This window comes from Lactuca serriola, chromosome 4, assembly GCF_051521515.1.
Source record: "Lactuca serriola cultivar US96UC23 chromosome 4, Lser_US96UC23_V15, whole genome shotgun sequence".
NCBI classification, from domain to species: Eukaryota; Viridiplantae; Streptophyta; class Magnoliopsida; order Asterales; family Asteraceae; genus Lactuca; species Lactuca serriola.
The window spans coordinates 300,391,257-300,413,189 of record NC_136411.1 but is presented as its reverse complement, the minus strand read 5'-3'; the positions used below and the strand labels follow the sequence as shown (position 1 = coordinate 300,413,189).

The 21,933-nt window shown below is 33.2% G+C and overlaps 2 protein-coding genes across 2 annotated transcripts; one reads left to right on the top strand and one right to left on the bottom strand.

Annotated features, from left to right (window-relative positions):
• The first annotated feature begins 4,470 nt into the window (after positions 1-4,470).
• On the top strand, positions 4,471-5,838 carry LOC145097200 (F-box/kelch-repeat protein At3g06240-like). Its single transcript, XM_079034722.1, has one exon. It carries the CDS (start codon positions 4,544-4,546, stop codon positions 5,597-5,599), a length of 1,056 nt encoding a protein of 351 aa, XP_078890848.1. The 5' UTR covers positions 4,471-4,543; the 3' UTR covers positions 5,600-5,838.
• Positions 5,839-10,854: 5,016 nt separating this feature from the next.
• Positions 10,855-12,195, bottom strand: LOC145099465 (uncharacterized). Its single transcript, XM_079037038.1, has one exon. The coding sequence runs from the start codon at positions 12,193-12,195 to the stop codon at positions 10,855-10,857; it is 1,341 nt and encodes a 446-aa protein (XP_078893164.1).
• Positions 12,196-21,933: the final 9,738 nt, after the last annotated feature.

The following is a 21,933-nucleotide window of genomic DNA, read 5'->3' as shown; positions in this document are numbered from 1 at the left end:
AGGAATGTACTTTGAATGTGAGATTTCACGTCTATGGAATTGTCTTCTAACAATTTCCGATAGAATACCTTGTAATTTCATTAGCCGGGTCTTGGTGACTTTTGTGCTGTGACATTACGAAAGAATCATTGCATAAAATGTTAGAATCTGACATATCCAAAAAGTGGCAAGAATTTGGTATTCTTATACTAATAATAAGGATTGGGGATTGTGAAATGAGTTTCATTGTAAAAAGTTTTTCAATTGATCTATTTCACAAAGTATGGACCATAGGAAACCAAAGTGTGCATGCTTGGAGCATGGTACAATTGTGGTTATAATTCGAGTAATAAGTTGATTTTCCGAAATATTAAACAATGAATAATGAGTAATCAATATGGTGACTAAATAAAAGATGTTTTATTTATACTCAAGAGTTTGGGGCCATATGGGATTGAGTATTATTGTTGTGTTTCACTTTGCATGTTTTGACTTCCAGAATAACTGGGTTATTCAAACCTCCACAGTCGGTCATACGTTGGAAGTAGGTATGAAGAAAGACTGTCATGAATTTGTCTGTAGATTGTCTGAAGTGTTTAGACATAGCACAAGTTTGCCGCAGTGTTCATGAGTGCTTTGATAAGATTAAAGTATTGGATTAAACCCACGCTCACTTGAATCACTCCATGGATTTATCACGGGTGATTAGTAAGACGATAACATTGTATATTCTTGAAACCGAGACGTGTGAGTTGTTATTTGCTGGTCGGTTGCACATTGATGATAAGTAAACGCACCAGTAACTTGGTATTATAAAACTTATTGTTGTGTGTGATTCGATTAGTAGGTGCAAGCAAGCATTTGATTCGAAGTTTATCCATTCCTTTTACCCAAAGTGGGATAAAAGCGATATCTGTGGGCCCCTCGATGATTTAGTGATGACACCTAAGCGTTTGGCCAAGTCGGGACTAAGTTGATGTGTTCAATTGTAGTCTGTTCTCAGTCGTCATAAATTAGATGTCGGGAAACAATACATAGACAGAGAGAATGATTTGAATCCATGTCTCATGTCTATACGATATCTTGTAAAATAGAGGAATATACGATCCCTTATCTAAAGGACAAGTTACTGATCAGAGTTGACAGCGGCTTTTGAAAGCTACGATTGCTGATCAGGTTCTAAAGTCATACGCAAAATAGTTATTAGACTTATCCAAGTGGGAGACTGTTGGTAGTGTCTAAGTCCATAACTATTTTGGTATGTACTTGACCCGATTATGAGCATGGTCCTTTTGGGTTGCCTTCACCATATCAATATGTAGGATGAATTAAGGAGAGAAAGGTTTAATTATGATTTATTAATATATTATAAGAATAATATATTAAAGGAGAAATCATATTGTTTAATTAATATTAGTCAATAATTAATAAAGAATTAATTTTGTGGCTAAAAGAGATTAATTAAACTTAGGGGACTGGAATTGTAATTATAGGATAATTGCAATTGGGCTATGGATCACCTTGGAATAATAGGTTGGAAGAATTCTATGCCCATTAGAAATCGTCCAAGGCATGTTCCAGAAGGGGTCCATGGGCTGCTTAGGGCTTAAGCAGTCAAATTAGGGTTTCCTTGTTGGATAACCCTAATAGCCTAAGTATATAAGGAACCCTTGGGCACCAAAAACGTGGCTAACACTTGGATTAGGGTTTCCAACCGTTTTTGGTGCCTCCCCTCTCTTCTCTCCTTCATCCAATTGCTTAGTGGTGTTTGTGACTCCATTAGAGGTGCTACATTTGAGGCACTAAGCTTTCTGAAGCCAATCAAAGCAAGGAATTGATTGTTATTACTATATAACAATCAAAGGTAATTACTAAACCCTTATTTCAGTTCTTATATGATAGATCTAGGGTTTATAGCTTTGGATATTCAATTGCATGTTCATTAGACAAACTAGATCCAAAAGCTATTAGGGTTTGCATGTACACCATAAAAATGATGTATTGCTCGAAACCCATCATAACTCCTTATCGCTAACACTGATAAATTACTACGGATTTAGGGTTAAAATAAAATAAAAAATAAAATACATCATGGGGTCTTAGGGCTTATTATTTATTTATTTATTTATTATTATTATCCTTATTTATTTATTTACTTATTTTATTTTATTTATTTCATTTTTAAACGAAATGTTACATGTTCATTGGTCTAACCATAATTAAACATAGATGATCAGTCTAAGTCTAGTTATGGTTCGACCCATGTACAACCAACTTAGCTAATGTGTTTGACCTAAAACCTTGCATTATATTAGCATTTTAGGGTTCGGGTTTATATATGTATATATGTATAACCCTATATTTGTAGGTTAAGGAATATACCTAACCTAAAAGAGTAAGCCGTAGGATATAGTCGTGCTTTCCTAAGAAAGTACTAGTTCACTATAGCCAATAGCTCTGATGTCAATCTGTCACACCCCCAGCCGCCAACAGAAACGCCGAGGTGCGCTACGTAAATCAGTAATCACAGTTATTGAACATACATTGAACAATACAAATATAATCTTCTATTATTACCGAAATAGAAATTGAATTGACAAGAACATTGCTGAATCGAGACACACACCTATATGCGGCGCATGAAGAAAGACATGGTTTTCCGGGTATGCTTGGGAGCATTGATTGCATACATTGGAACTGGAGAAATTGCCCCTTGGCGTGGAACTGCCAGTATTCAAGCGGTTATCAAGGAGCGCCTTCGTTGGTATTAGAGGCTGTTGCTTCACAAAATTTATGGATTTTGCATGCTTATTTCGGGGTTGCGGGTTCCAACAACAACGTCAATGTTCTTGATTAATCACCAATATTTGACGATCTTTTGTCAGGAAAAGCACCGGATGCTCGTTTCACAGTGAATGGAAATGAATATAAGTTTGGGTATTACCTTACAGATGGAATATATCGACCATATTCCACGTTTGTGAAGGCGTTTCGACACCTAATAGACCCAAGAGACAAATATTTCAAGAGACGACAAGAAGGAGCACGTAAGGACGTTGAAAGTGCTTTTGGGGTTTTGAAATCAAAATGACACATAGTTGAACATGCGGCGAGACCTTATGAGTTAGATACTCTACGAGATATCATGTATGCATGTATCATAATGCATAACATGGTTGTCAAAGATAAATGACACAATATTGGAACGTATTCACCTACGGAACCTAGACACGTGCAATTTCAACTAGGGACATCAGAATATTTACATATAGTGGTTGATATTCAAGACCAACGAAAACATAAGCAACTTCGTGAAGACTTGGCGGATTATATCTATGTTGGTCACGAAGATGAATAGGTTAGGTCAAAAAATGTACTTTTTATCATCCTTTTTTTTTTTTTTTTTTTTGTTTTTTTAGGTTTTTGAATGTTTTTGTCTTTTGTTGTAATTTTTTTAGTGTTGTTTTTAATTTAAGATTTATTAAAATTTTATTTTTACTTTTCAAATGTTATTTTTAATTTATGATTTAATTTATATGATAAATATAATTATTATGATATAAATAAAAAAACAAATTCGAAATATAGAACATATAACATGTTGCCTACACCTAACAGTCTAAAAAATAAATTCTCTTTGGAACGTATATAAAATAAGACAAACATTTTTCAAAAAAACAATTTATTAACACAAAAAACCTAATCTGAATATTTGTTTTAAAAACTCGTTACTCACCACCATAATTCTTAGACTTGACAAAACATGACATGAGATGACAACCCGACATGAAATTAGACACGTTTAAGTAAACGGGTTGACACGAAACGACACGATAATTAAACGGATATGATTAGGTTCAAGATTGTCAACACAAACATGACTTGAAAATGATCCGTTTAATTATATATATCATTTTTTTTATAAATTTCATATTTTTATAAATATATTATATAATATTGACTTATAGTTGGTCAAACTTAAGAATTAAAATTAAAATTCAAAATGTGAAATGACTTAATTTTACTCTTCTCACTATCTATCCTCTTTGATCTCAAACTCTAACTATTTCCATTTTGCATTCTAAATTTACTAAGAATTTTGTTATTCCACCTTCTAACCTTAGTGTTTCACTTTTTCCTTTTCACCTATTAGTCTCATGCTTTCTAACATTGAAAATGTTTCAACTTGACATGAGATAACATATTTACAAGGTCTAAACCTTAATCCAAAAATACGACATAAAAGTAAACAGGTTGACATTATACAAATTTAACAAATCATGTTAGAAACATATACTTTCAATTCATTTAATGTCTTGACACAAAACAAATCATTTTAGAAACATATACTTTCAATTCATTTAATATCTTGACACAATGGGAAAAAAATAAGACACATTTGTCATGTCTAATAATTCCACAGTAAATCAGTATAACCGGTTCAAAAAAAAAAAAAAAAAAAAAAGTAAATCAGTATAATCCAAAAGTGTTTTTAGCTAATACAATCCCAAACACCCTCCCATCAACCCTAAAAAACCGAGTTGCCTCTCCACCGCTGTGGTAGATGTCTGCAATGAAGAATCTACCGCCGGATATTATAGAAGCAATACTGGTACGACTGCCGGCGAAATCCCTCAGCCGGTTCAAGTCCGTGTCTAAACTTTGGTGTTCGCTAATTTCCAATCCCCAATTCATCACAACCCATCTCCATCTAAACCACCACCCCACATCCTGTAAATTGATTTGCTTTTCCCGTAATACTAACAATAAAAAATGTCTATGCTCAATCGATCTAAATCTCAACAGCGACGATGTATCCGCAAATGAAGTAAGTTTCTTGCCACCTCCGGTCATGTGGGAAATTATCTGGGGGTCCTGCAACGGGCTCGTTTTAGCCACAGACGAAGATGAAAGGCTCTATTTGGTGAATCCAACCATAGGCGAGATCTTCAAACTTCCCCCCTTTGCACTTCCGAGGGAAGAAGGCTATCAAACCTACGGATTTGGCAACGATTCATCCACGGACGATTACAAAGTAATCGTTATTTCTTTCTCCAACACCGATATGTTCGTCGATGTCTATAGCTTGAGCAACAATTCATGGAGGAACTTGCCTAATTCTCCTTATCGTCAGTCTTTTGTCTATCTTGTCGGTGGGGTTTCTGTCAACAATAATCTTCACTGGCTAATTGTGCGCCCAAACTTCTCATCAATGATTATTGCGTTTAGTTTAGCAAAAGAGGAATTCATCGAAATGAATTTGCCTGATTCACTTGGTAACAACCATCCGTTCAACGTGCTTGTAGTTATTGGTGGGAAACTTTGTGTTTTTAATCAGCTGGGTAAGGATTTGTGGGTGATGGAGGAGTATGGGGTTGGTATGTCTTGGAGTAAGGTTTCCATCCATGGGGTCGATATAGATCATCTGAAACCTATTTGTTCAGTTGAAGACAACAACCGGGATATTGTATTGGTTGATGATGATAGAGTTGTTATATACAACGTGGATGAGAGAATATCCAGAAATGTAAGAATCCTAGGGTCTCCATCTGGATTCACCATTAGAGGTACGTATGTTGAAAGTCTTGTATCACCTAAATGCATTAGAAGAATACCATAAACCTGCAATTCTATTTGATTCTTAAGAAGACATTAGAGCTTCAAAGGATGTAAGTTTTTTAGTATTTTGTCATATTATATTATAGAAGACGAAAATGAGCTCCTCTCTAGCTGATTTTCACTTTAAAAACACCGGGTCTGACACACTCATGGGTTCGGGTCAAAAGATCCACGTGTTCGTTTCTCAAACTTTGTATTAAACGAGACACAATCCAATAAAATAGCATCCTGTCACTCTTAGTCATTCGTATACAAAAGCTACTCAAAATCAGTCCTGATGTAGATGTACAACCACTTCCCCCTTTAGCCCATAACATATTACATGTTACATGAACAAAATTAATTGTATTTAACAAAAAATAAAATTATAATTATAAACTGATAATAAAGTTGAGATTGCTTAGCTGTTCACTATATTCTTCAATCGAATCATATAAAAAGTAGTTCGTAAATCATTTTGTTACATACTAGAAAAAAAGTAGATTTTCAAAATATTGAAACATGATGTAAGCCAAGGCAATGTGTTTATGTTATCTTATTTATTTTTTAACCAGCACCCATTCTATAATCTATATCCTCTCTTATATAATTAACACATAATTTATCATTGAGTACACAATTACTATTTTTTTTTATTAAAAATACTATTATATTAGATTCATATATTTTTAATTAAAATAACTTAAAAGTAGTAATGAACACGTCTATTGTTCAATGGATAGGAGAGAGTTACTGTAAACCTTTGGGATGATCGATTCTAGCATACATTCTTTTAACCAAGTTGAAGCTTTTTGAAAATGTCCAGTTGAAGCCTTTTGTATTATTATATTATAGAAAAAATTTCCATTTGTAATATAATAGGATTTTTAATAACGAAGGTTTTTGAAAATTCATAGGTGAAGCTTTTGTATTATTGTAAACATTTCTACATTTGTTGTTAGTTTGGTAAAACATCAAGCTACCTACTTTTTTTTTCTTGTTTTATTAGCAATTTCTGCTTGAATACCAACTTTACTTGCAACTAAAAAGATTACCATATATCTAAGTAATACTTTCGTTAATGCTTACACCTTAATGTACGCATAAGTTCATCCATATAAAAGTAAAACTAATGTTTCATGTCGTACGATTTCGTACTTCATTTCCATTGGTGGCAACAGGCAAATCATCCAAGACTTCGGATTAAATCAAATAGTTTTTTAGAACGTCTTGAGCTGTCTCACATTGTATGTGCCAAGAGTATTACGTGGCATGTAAATCATGTAAATAAAGCAAGGGTCAAGTGCCCATAAAAGACTAATTCATATCGTTTGTGTTTCAAAAAATCTACCTAATCGACTCTAAAAGAGAATGATTTTAACTTTTAACTCAAAGGTTTACTTCTAGGCTTTTACCATATGGAAAATGACTTACGAGCCAAACGAAGTTTCCAAACCGTTCAAAAAACCTCATTTATGTTTTTTTGTTCAAGAAAACCCAACGAACTTAATATTTGTCTAAAAAAGCCTAACTAAGTTACACTTTTGTTCAATTATATGGAAGTCAAAGAAGAGAAACAATGACGTGACTTATTACTATATCGGGAAAATGACTTGTCAGACCAACGAAATTTCCAAACCGTTCAAAAAACCTTGATCATGTTTTGTCTGTTCAAAAAAGCCCCAACGAAAGTCACGTTTTGAACAGACAAAACATGATTGAGGAATCATGTTTTGTCTGTTCAAAAAAACCCCAACTAACGTCACGTTTTGAACAGACAAAACATGATTGAGGTTTATTGAACGGTTTGGAAACTTCATTGGACTTTTTTCGACAAAAGTTTAAGTTCGTTGAATTTTCTTGAACAGACAAAACATAATTTGAGTTTTTTAAAAGATTTGGAAACTTTCGTTGGTTGTAAGTTATTTTCCCTATGGGCCACATGGATGAGAAGTGCCATTTCAAAATTAAAAATAGTGTTGGGCAACATATCACATATATAATATGCATTAGAAATTACCACTTCGGGTCCATTGTCAACCCAGATTGGATTGCAAAACACTACACGAGGGAGTTGATTTCAAGGCCAAATATCGAACTGAGGGAATTCAAAGGTGATCATTATAGAAAATTTTCACAAAAATAGGTGAATTTCGTGGGTAAAAACTATTTTAAAGTGATGTTAAACTGCAACCAAAATATAATGAATTTTCTTTAAAGAAAAATTAAATAAAAAATGTAGGAGGATATTTAATTTCTCTTCTTTAAATTGTCATTTAGTATATTATCTAGGAAAGTTAGGTAAGATCATGCGGACAACCAGATGTCTAACTTGGAAACAAAACTGTTTTTCAACGGTTTGATTTGGTTTATAAATTTTTTATTATGTAAACAAAATCATTAAAGATTACTAAAGAATATATATACGCTGATTATTTCATATATATCTTTTTTTTCAATGAAAGCATTAAAGAAATAAATTAAATTTATAGGCACATGGTGTGTGGAGCCCATACAATCATCTACTTGTTTGTTTGTGTCACTTTCTGTAATATGGGAGCAAGTCCACTTTTATAAACAAAAGATAAGAAAGCCACTCTTCTTTGTCTATTATTTATACATTACAGATTTATAATATATTAGTATTTATGATATGATTTATATTAGATAATAAATGATATTCATGTACATGATGTGTTATTTATGTATAAAAATTAGGGATCAGTATTATGATTTATAGCAGTAGATAATAAATGATATTCATGTACATGATTGGTTATTTATGTATAAAAATTAGGGATAAATATGTTGCGGTTGTTTTGGTTTTTTTTTTTGGAAACAACAAATTTTTTATTAAAGAAAGGAACCCACCCCTAGCAAGGAACTAGAAGAGGGACCAAAACAAGAAAAACATACAAGTGTAAAATTACAAGCCATAAAATGGAGAGATCAACCATTCCTCCCAACTACATATACCCTTATTACCCCTATGTTTTACCCAATAAAAGGTCATAGCCTTAATGCATTCCGAACCATTATGGACTGAAATACTCTCCATGTGAAATAATCTTTTGTTCCTGAAGCGCCATAAGTTCCAGAGCATGCTGTAGCAAATCACAACGAATCGTTTCCGTTTCGTTTTATTCCATCCCCAGTTGCTAGCAAAATGTATCAGGTCTCTAATGGTTTTTATTGACTCATGCTCACTTGTAATACCACACCAGCTCCAAATGCAGCTCCTAATCCAGTTAGCAAACGGACAATTAATCAGCACGTGATCAGCGCATTCAGAACTTCCAATGCATGAACTGCATAATGTTGAGTTGACTGAAATACCCCTCCGTTCCAAGGCAGTAGCAGTTGGTATTCGATGTTGTACTGCTCTCCATACAAGACATATCACCTTAATCGGTACAACTTTACTCCATACAATCACAGGAGCAACTGGGGTAATGACTTTCAACTTTTCGACAAGCTGCCGAATGGAAGCAACAGAGAACCTACCATCCGACGAAAGTTTACATCTCCAATGGTCCATTCCCGAGTTTAATTGAATATTAGAAACATCCTTAATTAGGTCATTTACTTCAGAGTCAAGCCCCCGAACAACAGGCCTAGCTTTCCACATCCAGTTTTGATTCAAGCCGCCAACCCTATCCGCGACAGTGCACCTTTTCTTTGATTCCAATTCGAATAAGTTGGGGTATTTTGATTTTAGGCTACCAGAACCTAGCCAATGATCATACCAAAACAGGGTATTGTTCCCTGACATAATTTTAATATTAAAGAGATCATGGATCTCAATTCCAAGCTCACACAGAAACTTTTTGGTGCTGGCAATATTATTCCAGACACCACAGTATCTTTGTGAGGATAAATGATCAATCGGTTTATTCGCCAAATTATGTATACCATATATTACTTTAGCCCACAAAGAATGTGTTTCATTGTTCAGCCTCCACCACCATTTCACGAGCAAACCAATGTTTAAAGCTTGTATGGATCCAACTCCAAGTCCCCCATCTTCTTTGGCTGCAAGGACTTTGTCCGGAAACCCAATGAATTTTCTTTCTATCTTCACAACCTCCCCACAGGAAGGTGCGTCTTATCTTTTCCAATTCTTCTATTACACCCACAGGAGCTCAGAATAAGGATAAATAGTAGATAGGCAGATTACTAAGAACCGATTTGATTAAGGTGAGCCTACCACCAAACGATAATGATTTAGCCTTCCATAAGGAGAGCTTAGACTGAAATTTCTTAATTATAGGCTTCCAATATTTTATTAAATTCATATTGGCACCAACCGGAACTCCGAGATAGTCAAATGGAAGGTCCCCTGAAACGCACCCGAGAAGATTAGCCCAGTTCGATGTTTCAGTCGGGTCAACTCCAATTCCGAATACTTTCGATTTATGAAAATTAACTTTGAGTCCCGAAGAGATGTGAAAACATCTAAGAATGCGTGTCAGGTTCTTTAGGTTTGATCTTGACCATTCCCCAATAAATAGAGCGTCATCCGCATAGAAGAGGTGAGACAGGATAGGACCATTACCCAGGATTTGAACACCATTGAAGATCCCTTTGTCACAAGCCGATTTGAGAGTCACACTCAATCCTTCCATAGCGATAATGAACAGGTAAGGAGAAAGAGGATCACCTTGACGAACTCCCCTAGAAATAGGGAATTCTTTTGTTGGCGATCCGTTGATGATTACCGACGCCCATGACGAATTCAGGCATCCACGAATCCACAACCTCCATTTGTTTCCAAAACCCATTTGTTTCCAAAACCCATTTGTTTCCAAAACCCATTTGTTCCATTGTTGAGTCAAGGTATTGCCAGTTCACCGAGTCGAATGCCTTATCGAAATCCACTTTAAAAAGAAGGATCTTTTTATGTGCTCGCTTAGCCCATGAACACACCTCGTTAACCATGAGAGGACCCTCAAGTATGCATCTGCCTTCTACGTAAGCAGACTGCACATCGCCTATCAGGTCTCCAATAACCGACTTCAACCTGTTGGAGAGTAACTTGCTTATTATCTTGCTTAAGCAGCCAATCAAACTAATAGGGCGGTAGTCGTTTAGAGAAAGAGGGGCCTTGATTTTAGGGGCAAGAGTGATGAATGAAGAATTGCATCCCCGGGCAAGCGAGCCAAATTCCTCAAAATGCATTACAAACTTCATCACATCATCTTTAATCGTGTCCTAGAACTTTTTCATGAACTTGAAGGTGAAGCCATCTGGTCCCGGGGCTTTTTCACATCCACATTCCTAAACCGCAACCTTGACTTCTTCCGGGGTAAAAGAGGACTCAATTCTAATGGCATCCATCATAGAAATTGTTTTAACGTTTGGGTTGATAAACTTGGGTCTAAGTATATGGGCATCCGAGAATTTGTCATGAAAAAACCTGTATACTTCCTCCTTGATCTCATTAACCCCCGTCATCCAACGCCCATTAATCATAAGACCATGGAGAAGACTCCTTCGATTCTTACTGTTGATATACCAATGAAAGAAATTACTATTCTCATCTCCATATATGGTCCATTTGATACGCGCTTTCTGTTTGAGGTCGAGTGCCTTAAGACGTTCCCACTCCGTCATCTTTTTAATCCCATCAGTCCAAATTCTCTGTTCTTCTGAAGAGAGTGGTCTAGATTCTGCAACTTTTTCAAGGTCTTTAACCACATCCAAAGTAACGCTTATTTCCTGCCTTTCTTTTTGATCGTCATCTTTTCTCCACTTCTTAATTTTATCTTTCAAGAATCTGAATTTGGCGGCCAAGTATGCATCAGGGGTCCCATACCCTCTAAAACCATTCCAAGTGTCAATTACAACTTGATCAAATCCCTCTTTAAGGAGCCACGAATTAAAGAACTTGAAAGGGATTGGCCCAAAATCAGATACACTAGACGAGAGGGTAATAGGACTATGATCTGAAAGCTCCCGAGGATGAGCTGTGACATAGCTAAGAGGAAACAGTTGCAAATAATTCGGGCAAGTCAAGAATCTGTCCAGTTTACTTAATTTGGCATCGACCCTACTCATGTATGTGAATCTTTCCCCTCCCATGTTGAAATCTTTTAGATTAGCTTCATGGATAAATCTGTTGAAATCAGAAGCGCTATGAGGACAGAATTGAGAATTACATCTTTCACCCGGATCTCTTACCGCGTTAAAGTCTCCAAACACAACCCTCATTCCTGGTCTCCCATTTATTATGTTAAGCAGTTCCAGCCAAACCTTCTTTTTCTCAGATATTGACTGAGGACCATATACATTAACAATATTCAAAATGACACTCTCAGGAGAGTTCTTGTGTTTACCGCTGACAACCAAGTAATGGCGATTCTTGATAATGTCTGATCTTTGAAACACAGAAGTGTCCCAAATCGAGATAAGCCCACCAGAACGTCCGCTTGAATCTACACTAGCATAATCAAATTCATTCGAATCCCAGCACCCGTTAACATCTATACTTGAGGAGGTCGATAGCTGAGTCTCCTGTAACCCAACGAAAGTTGCCTTGTGTTTTAATTTCAGCCTTCTTACCCAGCTAGTTTTCGCCACCTCACCCACACCCCTCACATTAAGCGATAGGAAATTCATTGGTTAGTAATATTAACTCCCGATCCACCTACAACTTCAGCTAGGATGGGGTTGTCGATCCCCATCTGAAAGCCAATTTCGGATCCGATCGCCACTGTTTGGAGAATTTCGTTGGATGCGGTCTCACCAGACCCCTCAGACGGACCTGATACCATTGGTTCTTTGTTGAGGTCCAGCGATTCGTCACCATTAGGAGAACTAGAATCTTGTGATTTTTGGGTTGGGTGATTAACTCTCGAAGATGCATCGCCATTTATGGGGGAACGACTGCCTCGACTTCTTTTTCTTCTTTTAATTTTAGGCTCGCTGCTACAATGCTCAGAAAGGGAAGGCGAGTTAGATATGGAGGCTTTGGAAATATTATGGGCTGATGAAGAACTCATAGATGGGTCAGAATTGTTATTAAGCCCATTAACTTTTGGGGCCGAGTCCAAAACCACATCACCCGGGTCCATCCTTAATCTTCATGCATCCACCTTAGAAGGCAAGACCTCCTTCATCACGTGGGGAATCTCAACCGACCCCCTTATAAACCCCTCGTTGACTTCTTCCTGGGGGATTACGCCAGTAAGCTCAACCGGTGCATCGTTTGTGTTCCCAACATTCGCGGGGGAATTTCCAGACTCAACATGTCTGTTCGTCATCTTCAATTGTGTTTCCGGTGCCCCTTCGAAACGGAATTCGCCTTCCTCTAGATCGTTATCATCCTCCGGGATCCATGTTTCTGAGATCCCATCGTCTTCAGTATCGTTTTCGCTACCCTCCGAGTCCGACACATCTTCTACTTTATTGAATTGGCAAGGCTTGAAAGGAGACCAGTCATCAGTATACTCAACGACCCCAACACAATAAACCGCACCATCGATACAAATTTGAACCTCTTTATTGATCCATTTCGTCCTTGATGTGATAACACCCACCTTTCCCATGGATAGATCTCTTCTGTCAAAGATGTTTTCAAATGGAATAATAACCTTCCCAAATCTACTAGCAACCGTGGAAAAGTTATCTGTATCCCAATATCTAAGAGGAACGCCTGTTATCTTTAGCCAGGCCAATCTTTCGTACTATACATCATTGTTCATGTCCATTATCAACCACTTGAACCATTCATGCCACCTTGATCTATCTTCTAAGAATTCACTAGCCTCCTTAGACGAACCAAATTTAATGGCTATCCTAAGTCCCCCAAGATACTTTGTAATTTCATGCGTGAATGTGTGGGCTGGCAAGTTAGCTATGTGATCAAGACTGTGAGCTTCTCCTATCAGTAGGGTCTTCTTTGTCCATTCACTCATGGCAGTTTTGGCGTTAAGAAATATAGGAGGGGAATTACCGTATCGGACTACGTTGATTCCTGCAGCCACCTGCGCAAAGGTTCTTGAATCCCTGCTTCCAATTTTAATCCCCGGGGTAGCTTTAGGTTCCTTTGGTTTTTCTCTGAATGTTCGTCTGATATTGGATCTTTCCTTTTGGTATTTGGCAAGGTTGGCGAGTAGAGTTACTCCATGAAGGCTGACACCTTTCATTTTCGCTTCCATACTGTACGTGTCATTCACACCAGCATACCGTATAAAAGCGAAGTTCTGATTACGTCGATTCTTCTTCCCTCCGATGTAGATGTCCGATATTTGCCCAAATGTGTCAAAGACTCTCTGCAGATCCATTTTATAGGTACCATCTGGAAATCCCGCGACGTAGAACGTGGAAGTATCGTTCGTATGTCTTTGTTTGCCCTGCCTGCAAAACTTCGACCACCCATCTCCGGTTGTCTCTACGAAACGTCGACCAGTTGTTGCGGTTTTTAGCATCTTTGTTTTTTTTATATTGTTTTACTAGCTGTAAGATCCATGTATTACATGAGTTAATTTACAATAAAAAATTAACTATGAAGGTCTAAAGATTTGAGAACTATGGATTTATAAGAAAAAAAATAATGAATTATATTAAAATTAAAAACTTTTCTATCTTTTAAATTTAAACGAATAAATTAAATAAATAAAAAAAGAAATTAATGAACAAAATTTGAAATTAGAAGGTAAGTCCATTAATATAGTTGATATATATTTATTACTACATTTATTGTAATTATAATATTAAAATATTATATAGAATTTAATAAAATAGAAAAAACCCATAAAATGACATGTGAAAAAAAAAATTAATTCAAAATGACATTTGTTTCATCTTCAACTCTACTCCATTTTTTTACCCCATTTTTACCCCCAAAAAGTATATTCGTAGTATATTCCAATATTACAACTTACATAGATTGCCAAACACATCCCTCTATTAATTTAGTTTTAACAAATATATAATATATATTTTTTTCATTACATTAATATTAAATACAAAAGATTATATTTATAATAAACTTATAAATAAAATTATACATGTATTTATAAAAAATATTACACATACACACTTTTAAATAAATATTATACATACATTTATATAAATATCAGACATACACACTTTTAATTATAAGTACTTGTAAAATACATTATCGTTTTTTAAAATTTCAATATGTATTTAAATTTTTATATGAATTTGATGAACAAAAAACAAACTTTATATTTATAATTAATTAATATAATTTAATATATAACAAAATATTATAAGTATTAAATATTATATTTAAATTATAATTAGTAGGTAAAAATGAACTAAAATTGTATAAATATATAAACAGGGGGACTAAAACCGACAATACAAAATTCGTCCCCATTTTGGGAGAAATAAATAGTATAACACCATATTTGGTGTAATACTATTCATATCCCCCAAAACGGGGAAATAAATGGAAGATGATTGGAGAAGAATGAGAAAAAATGAAAAATAAGAGTGGATTGGAGATGATCTAAGATGTTACCCGTTAGAAAATTTCTACACCATCATTCAATCATAACTAAATATATTTGTATTTATACAATATTAAATATTTTTTATTATTTATAACATTGTTATTATTCATTGTATTTTGTTATGGAACTCTATTTCCTCAAAGAAAAAATTGTTTTTAATCGAGGAAGAATATTATTTTTTATTAATTTACTAGGTGTGAGACCCATGTATTACATGGGTTTAACTAAAAAAAAATGAAATTTTAACAATTTGAAAAGTTTGAATTTATAAGAAAAATGAGAAAAATTTTGAATTATTAAAATTAATGAGACTTTAATGTATTGAATACATTACATATATAAACCCTTTCTAATAAATATTTTACATATATATTACTTTACATATTAAATGTGGAATTTTAATTTAATAAAATGACAAGTGGAAAATAAATAATTTAAAATTTTTAGAAAATGTCACGTGTCCAAATGAAAGAGAAGATGACATGTGCCAAAAAACCTTCATTTATTATATTAGATATAAACCCTTTCTAATAAATATTTTATATATATATTACCTTACATATTAAATTTGGAATTTTAATTTAATAAAATGAAAAATACAATAAAATGACAAGTGGAAAATAAATAATTTAAAAATTCTAGAAAATGTCACGTGTCCAAATGAAAGAGAAGATGATATGTGACAAAAAAAACTTTCATTTATTATAGTAGATAGTTAAATAGGTTGTTTAAATTAATTATCAAATAAAACATTAAAATGTAAATGAAATAGAATATTGTATAATTTTTGCCATTAAATTGTTTGCATACAAGAATCGCTAGAACAAAAATATTTATCAAACATAACATTCATAATTTGAATTAAATTAAATCCAGGTACCATTTGCTCGTTTGATAAAAATGTTTAGGGTAATGGATGGTTTATGGCTCTACCTGGTTTGCAAAAAACCTTGAAACTGTTTCACATCAATAAAATTGGTTTAGATAAAATAAATAAATAATAAATTAATTAATTAAAATAATTAATATATTCTATAAAAGATTAAAATACTATAAATATTCAGTAACTAACTTTCTTTATTTGTGAAGCAGAATTAAGCCGTGGCTTACTCTATAAAACGTGAACTCACGTGTGCCACGTCTTTATGATACTTTGAATCCGTTTTGATTCTCTTTTTGACGTGTCTAATTTTTTATTTGAAATAGGTATCGGAAAAGGAAGGTCCTTGCACTTTGAGCTATTTAATAATTTAGCCCTTTCAAAGTTATCATTCAAAAACTAAAAACATTTGCTTATTATCTTTTTGTTGTTCACTTTGTGGACATTTCTGGTCATGTTTTTGTTCATATGATATTCAAGACCAACACTATGTGAGCGGTATAATCTGGATATATTATCACTGATATACAGTTTAATTAGTTTATGTTTGATAAATCATAAAACTATGATATGTTATCCATGATATATATAGTTTAATTAGTTTGTGTTTGATAAAATCATAAAACTAAATAAATAGTGTTCAAATGGTTATGACCGGTGGCAAAATGTAGATTTTTTTCGGTATCAAGTCCCAAGCACTAAAAAAAATTAAGTGTAATTACCGGTATATATTCAGTAAAAATAATTGGTGTCACTATAACTGTAAATTTCTACGTCCTCTCCTGGTTATGACATATACAAAAAGGATCCACATCTGTTAAGATGGACGGAGTCGTCCAAAAATGGTGATGAGCATCGGAGGTACTGACGGCACCTCCAAGGTCACGTTTTTTCCCATTGAACAGGTTGAGAATGATAATGGTGAACTAACTTCACTAAACCATCCAATTCTTTCCCTTAGGCCATCTGCAATACTTGTCACGAGCAACGCAACCACGGAGACCAACACGAAGCACGAACTGGTGGTGGTGTACCAGTGACGAGCACGAACGGAAAGAGAGGAATAAGAAAAGGGTCGGCTGAGAGAGGCAACTCCGTGGTCCTCCGTCTTCCCCACCACGAATCACCACGACCACGATGGTCCGGGATGGTGTGTACGGACAACGCTCGTGGCCACGTAGACCATGAGCCCCTTCGTTGCCGGTATACCAGAAGGCCTTAGGGTAGACTAAGTTGGTTGTGGGATGGATGCATTTTGGGGAAGGGTACCACATGAAACATCTTTTTCTCCTTTGTGGTACCACATAAATCATTATTTCAATGGGTTCCCTAACTCGTTTCAACACCATAAAAGTTATGCATTTGTTACTTGTAAGTTATGCTATATACTTGTACTATGGTGAGTTGGTTGAGAGGAATAAATTGCCAAGTGTTTATGGATACATGACATGGATTGAAAGGGATGAAAAAGATCGACACCTTTCACCCTTAAATTGGGATAGGTGCCTCCAATTAAATTTGGTCTTACAATGTATTTTTTACATAGATCAGTATGCATTATGTTATAATCGGTCCCTTATTCAAAAATACTTAGATTTATATTTAAAGATAAATATTTGTTCAAACTCACGTATAATATAAATAAATTCATTCTTGAAGATCACCAAAGTTAATATTTCTATTCTAATAAAAAAATAAGTTTAATCTTCTTTTGACATGGGTCATCTTATTAGGCCTTTTAATAAATACATATTTTATTCTATTTTTGACATGTGTCACCCTATTAGTCTTTTTAATTAATGCATGTTATTTATTAACATATTAGTTTTCAATTTTCAATTTTAAATTTTAAATTTCTCATTCTAATTATAGTAAATTATTAACATTACAATAAAATTAATACAAATTATAAGATGATATAATTTATATATTTATTTAAATTAACCATTATAATTTTATATAACTAAAAAATATATTTTAATTAATAATTTATTTAAAATGTTTGATTAATAATTTTGAGTTTTCACTATAAAAGTTTAATTAATTTTGTAATCGTGGTTTCCACGGGTTATAAACTAGTTTGTAAAATATAAAGATAGTAAAAAGAAAAATTACAAGCGGATCATTTAAATATTATATGATTTTTATATACAATGATTTACATTAACCAAAGAGCATACCTACTTAGTGTCCTGGGATGACATGGACAACTCCTTAAAATCCGTCACAAATCTATTACAAACTTGTTTGAAGTTTGTCATGAATCCGCTGCAAATCAATCACAAAGTCATAATAAATGTAAATTTAAATTAAATGTATCGGTTTAACCCTTTTAGTGTCGAATTTGTGATAAAAACTATTATTTGAAAAATGAGTTTTTTAGTAATGCATCTTCTAAAAAATCACGCAACCCCAATATATATATATATATATATATATAAAAGAGAGAAATTACCACTAATAGAATTTTTTTTGTGGTGGGGGGGGTGGGAATTTCACAAAATAGACACAAAAAATCAAATTTTCAGGTATAGACATGGATTTTGTAGAGATAAGCTCTGAGGACTCCGCGGAATCAACTTAATTTTCAGGAAAAAGAAATTACACTTCTCATGGTTCTTTATGCGAAAATCTCCGATTAAAAGACTAATTTTTTTCACTTCACATTCATTCCAAACATTGTCAAGAAAATTTCATACTATCGTAATCATTTCTTGAAAATAATTAGTTGGAGAATGAATATAACCTCGAAGAATTGATGTTATATATATATATATATATATATATATATATATATATATATATATATATATATATATATATATATATATATATATATATATATATCAAGGTTGTAAAAATCGTTTGGCGGTAGCTCGGCGGCCGACTGACGATTAATCGGAGACCTTAAATTATTAATAAAATTTTTTAAAAAATTAATATTTCCTAAAAAATTAAGTATTTGGAAATTTTAAATTTTAAAATCTTGAAATTTTAAATTTGTAGTATAATATTTTAAAATTTGAAAGCTTAAAAATCTAAAATTTTAAGATTTTGGTGTAATATTTAAAAATTATTTTATTTTTTAATTTTTTAAATATTTCCCGCCTATGACCGCCGAAGACCGCCAAAGCCGTCAAGGACCGCCAAGCTCAAGTTTGACCGATTTTGACCAATTTCCGCCAAGCGTACACTGATATATATATATATATATATATATATATATATATATATATATATATATATATATATATATATATATATATATATATATATATATATATATATATATATATATATATATATATATATATATATGTGTGTTAAGATCCATTCCACGAAGAGCTACGAATGACTTCAATCCTGTTACACCTTTGTTAAATTGCCACCTTTTCATCAAGTCTCGATTTTCTATGTACTTTTAAATTCCTATTTTTTTCTCCATAAAGAACAAGAGTAAAAAGCACTTATATGAAAAATAGAGTCATGTCAACATCACAACCTAAAACAATTAATGATAATTTTCCTTTTCAAAATTCACAATGATTTTGGCAAAGAAGCATTGAAGGTCATTGTTCTCAACCACCTTCTAATTTACATCCCACAAGAAAGTTTTCTATAAAGCTTGTTTTATCGTGTAATATTGGTTCAACATACTTAAACAGAAAACTCAACAAACCAGCAACTCGTTTGCTAATCAGTTAGTAATCTGCGATTAGCATATTCAGTTTATCAATACGTTTCCAAACTTCAATTAAACAAAGAAAGTAACTAAAATAAATTATTATATCATGTTTCGACCTCAACGAAGTTCGACGTCATAAAAAAAGTATCAGTTTTAGTTTTTAACAACGAATTACTTACATAACTAAAATATGATAATACCTCATATATCAAAAAGAACCCGTAAAATAAGATAATTTTATAAAGTGTAATAAAATAAGATAATTTCATAAAGTACTAGAAAGAATGTAATAAAACAATTCTTTAATTAATTTATTTAATTCAATATAATATTGATAGTTTGGTTTGTTTATGATTAAATTTAATTCTTCACTCAGGGCTCTCTCTTTTGGTGATCATAGATCAGGGGATTAGTATGTAACATCCGACCTTTTAATATAAGTGTACATAAATATTTCTAATTTTAGTTTATAAAACAATTCGGTGTACATTTTGCTGGGTTATGATGGGATCTTACAAGGTCACAAATGCTTACAGTGGAAGTAGGGCTGTAAACAAACCTAACGAACACGAACAGGACTTGTTCATATTCGTTCGTTTAAGTTAGCCGAACAAATGAACGAACACGAATGGATAAACAAACGAGTTTTCTTGTTCATGTTCGTTCGTATAACAAATTGCATTGTTCATGTTTGTTCGTTTATGTTCGTGAACATGTTAAACGAACATAAATGAACAAAGGTAAACAAACATAATTCAAACATATATGAACATATAATATACTAATGTAATCAAATACAATTAAACATATATTAACATTAAAAGAACTTATATGAACGAACATAAACAAATGTAAACGAACAATATAAACAAACGTTCATGAACATAATTGAACGAACAAGATCATTATTCATATTTGTTCGTTTAACTAAACAAACGAGAATTTGTGTTCATGTTTGTTCATTTATTAAATAAACGAACATAAACGAACTTCCCGCCGAACGGTTCACGAACAGTTCGTTGAACGTTTGGTTCGTTTACAGCCCTAAATGGAAGCAATAAACAAAATAACCTCATAAGCCAAAAGACAGCTTGTTAGATCTAATGCAATAAAACATAACTAGAAGAAACCATAAAACATACCTTGTAGTCCCTTGAAATCTTCTTGGATATTAAAGGAGTGCATTTCTACGAGTCTAACGTAGAATTCCTCTCTCAGATTGCACCCAAGATGCAAATTAGCAACATCGAAACACTGGAACACCAGAACAACAACTAGCAGAAACAGATCAGAGACTTTTCTGATCGATAATTACATGACGCGTATAAGGATTTATGTAGTGCGTAAATCGAGTTGAGGTGGGGTTTTGGAAAAGGAGGAGAGGGCACCAAAATTTAAAGGATTCTCACAACTAGGATCAACCCTTTATTCCGGTTCTAGTGCCTTTATTTATAGTGGAATGATTTAAACCCTAATGGATAATTACTTGGACACTAAAGAGTTGTTTGATAAATGTTGACCGAGTCAGATCTAACTGAGTCAAGGTATGAATGGGTCTAAAGCTCTGACTGTATTCGCTTATGACTGAAACCATATTGTTTGATTGTACATCTGATTGGTTGTGCTGATTGTTGAAAATGACCATTCTACCCTTATGTTCTCTTTTGTGTTGAATAAAATTTATATGTTTGATAATATTGATGAATAGTTATGCAAAAGGATTATAAAAATATATTGTTATGATCGGGGTAATACACGTTATGCATCTCATTCATGTGTTTTGGTAATATTTATACAACACACTGAACAAAATAATCATATAAAAAACTTCTTAATTATAAGTCTTGGATTTCATTTTATTCTATCTACTTATTGTCTGTTTCATATAAACATAACATACCCATTTTTATTCCATATCTATTTAGAGCACATGAAAATTTATAAAACTAGAAAAACAAGCATGTGTGATGTTGGGCTAGATTCAAACTATATTGAATACATGAAGTAGAAAATGTAATAATAAAGGCAATCAATGACAAACAAAAAAAGAATTGACCAAGAAATAGATGATTTTTATAAATTTGGTTCAAAGCACCTATTGAATTAACCAAGACCTTGTCCATTGACTCTATTACAGCCCATGAATCTCCATTATTTAACCACTCAAATTCAAATACATGTACAATATAGATATATAAATGCCAATAAATTTTTCTCCTTTTCTTGTAAGCATGTGGGTGAAGATATACATAAAGAATAATTCAGGCTTGCATAATGACATACATATAATAATTCAAACATATAATATA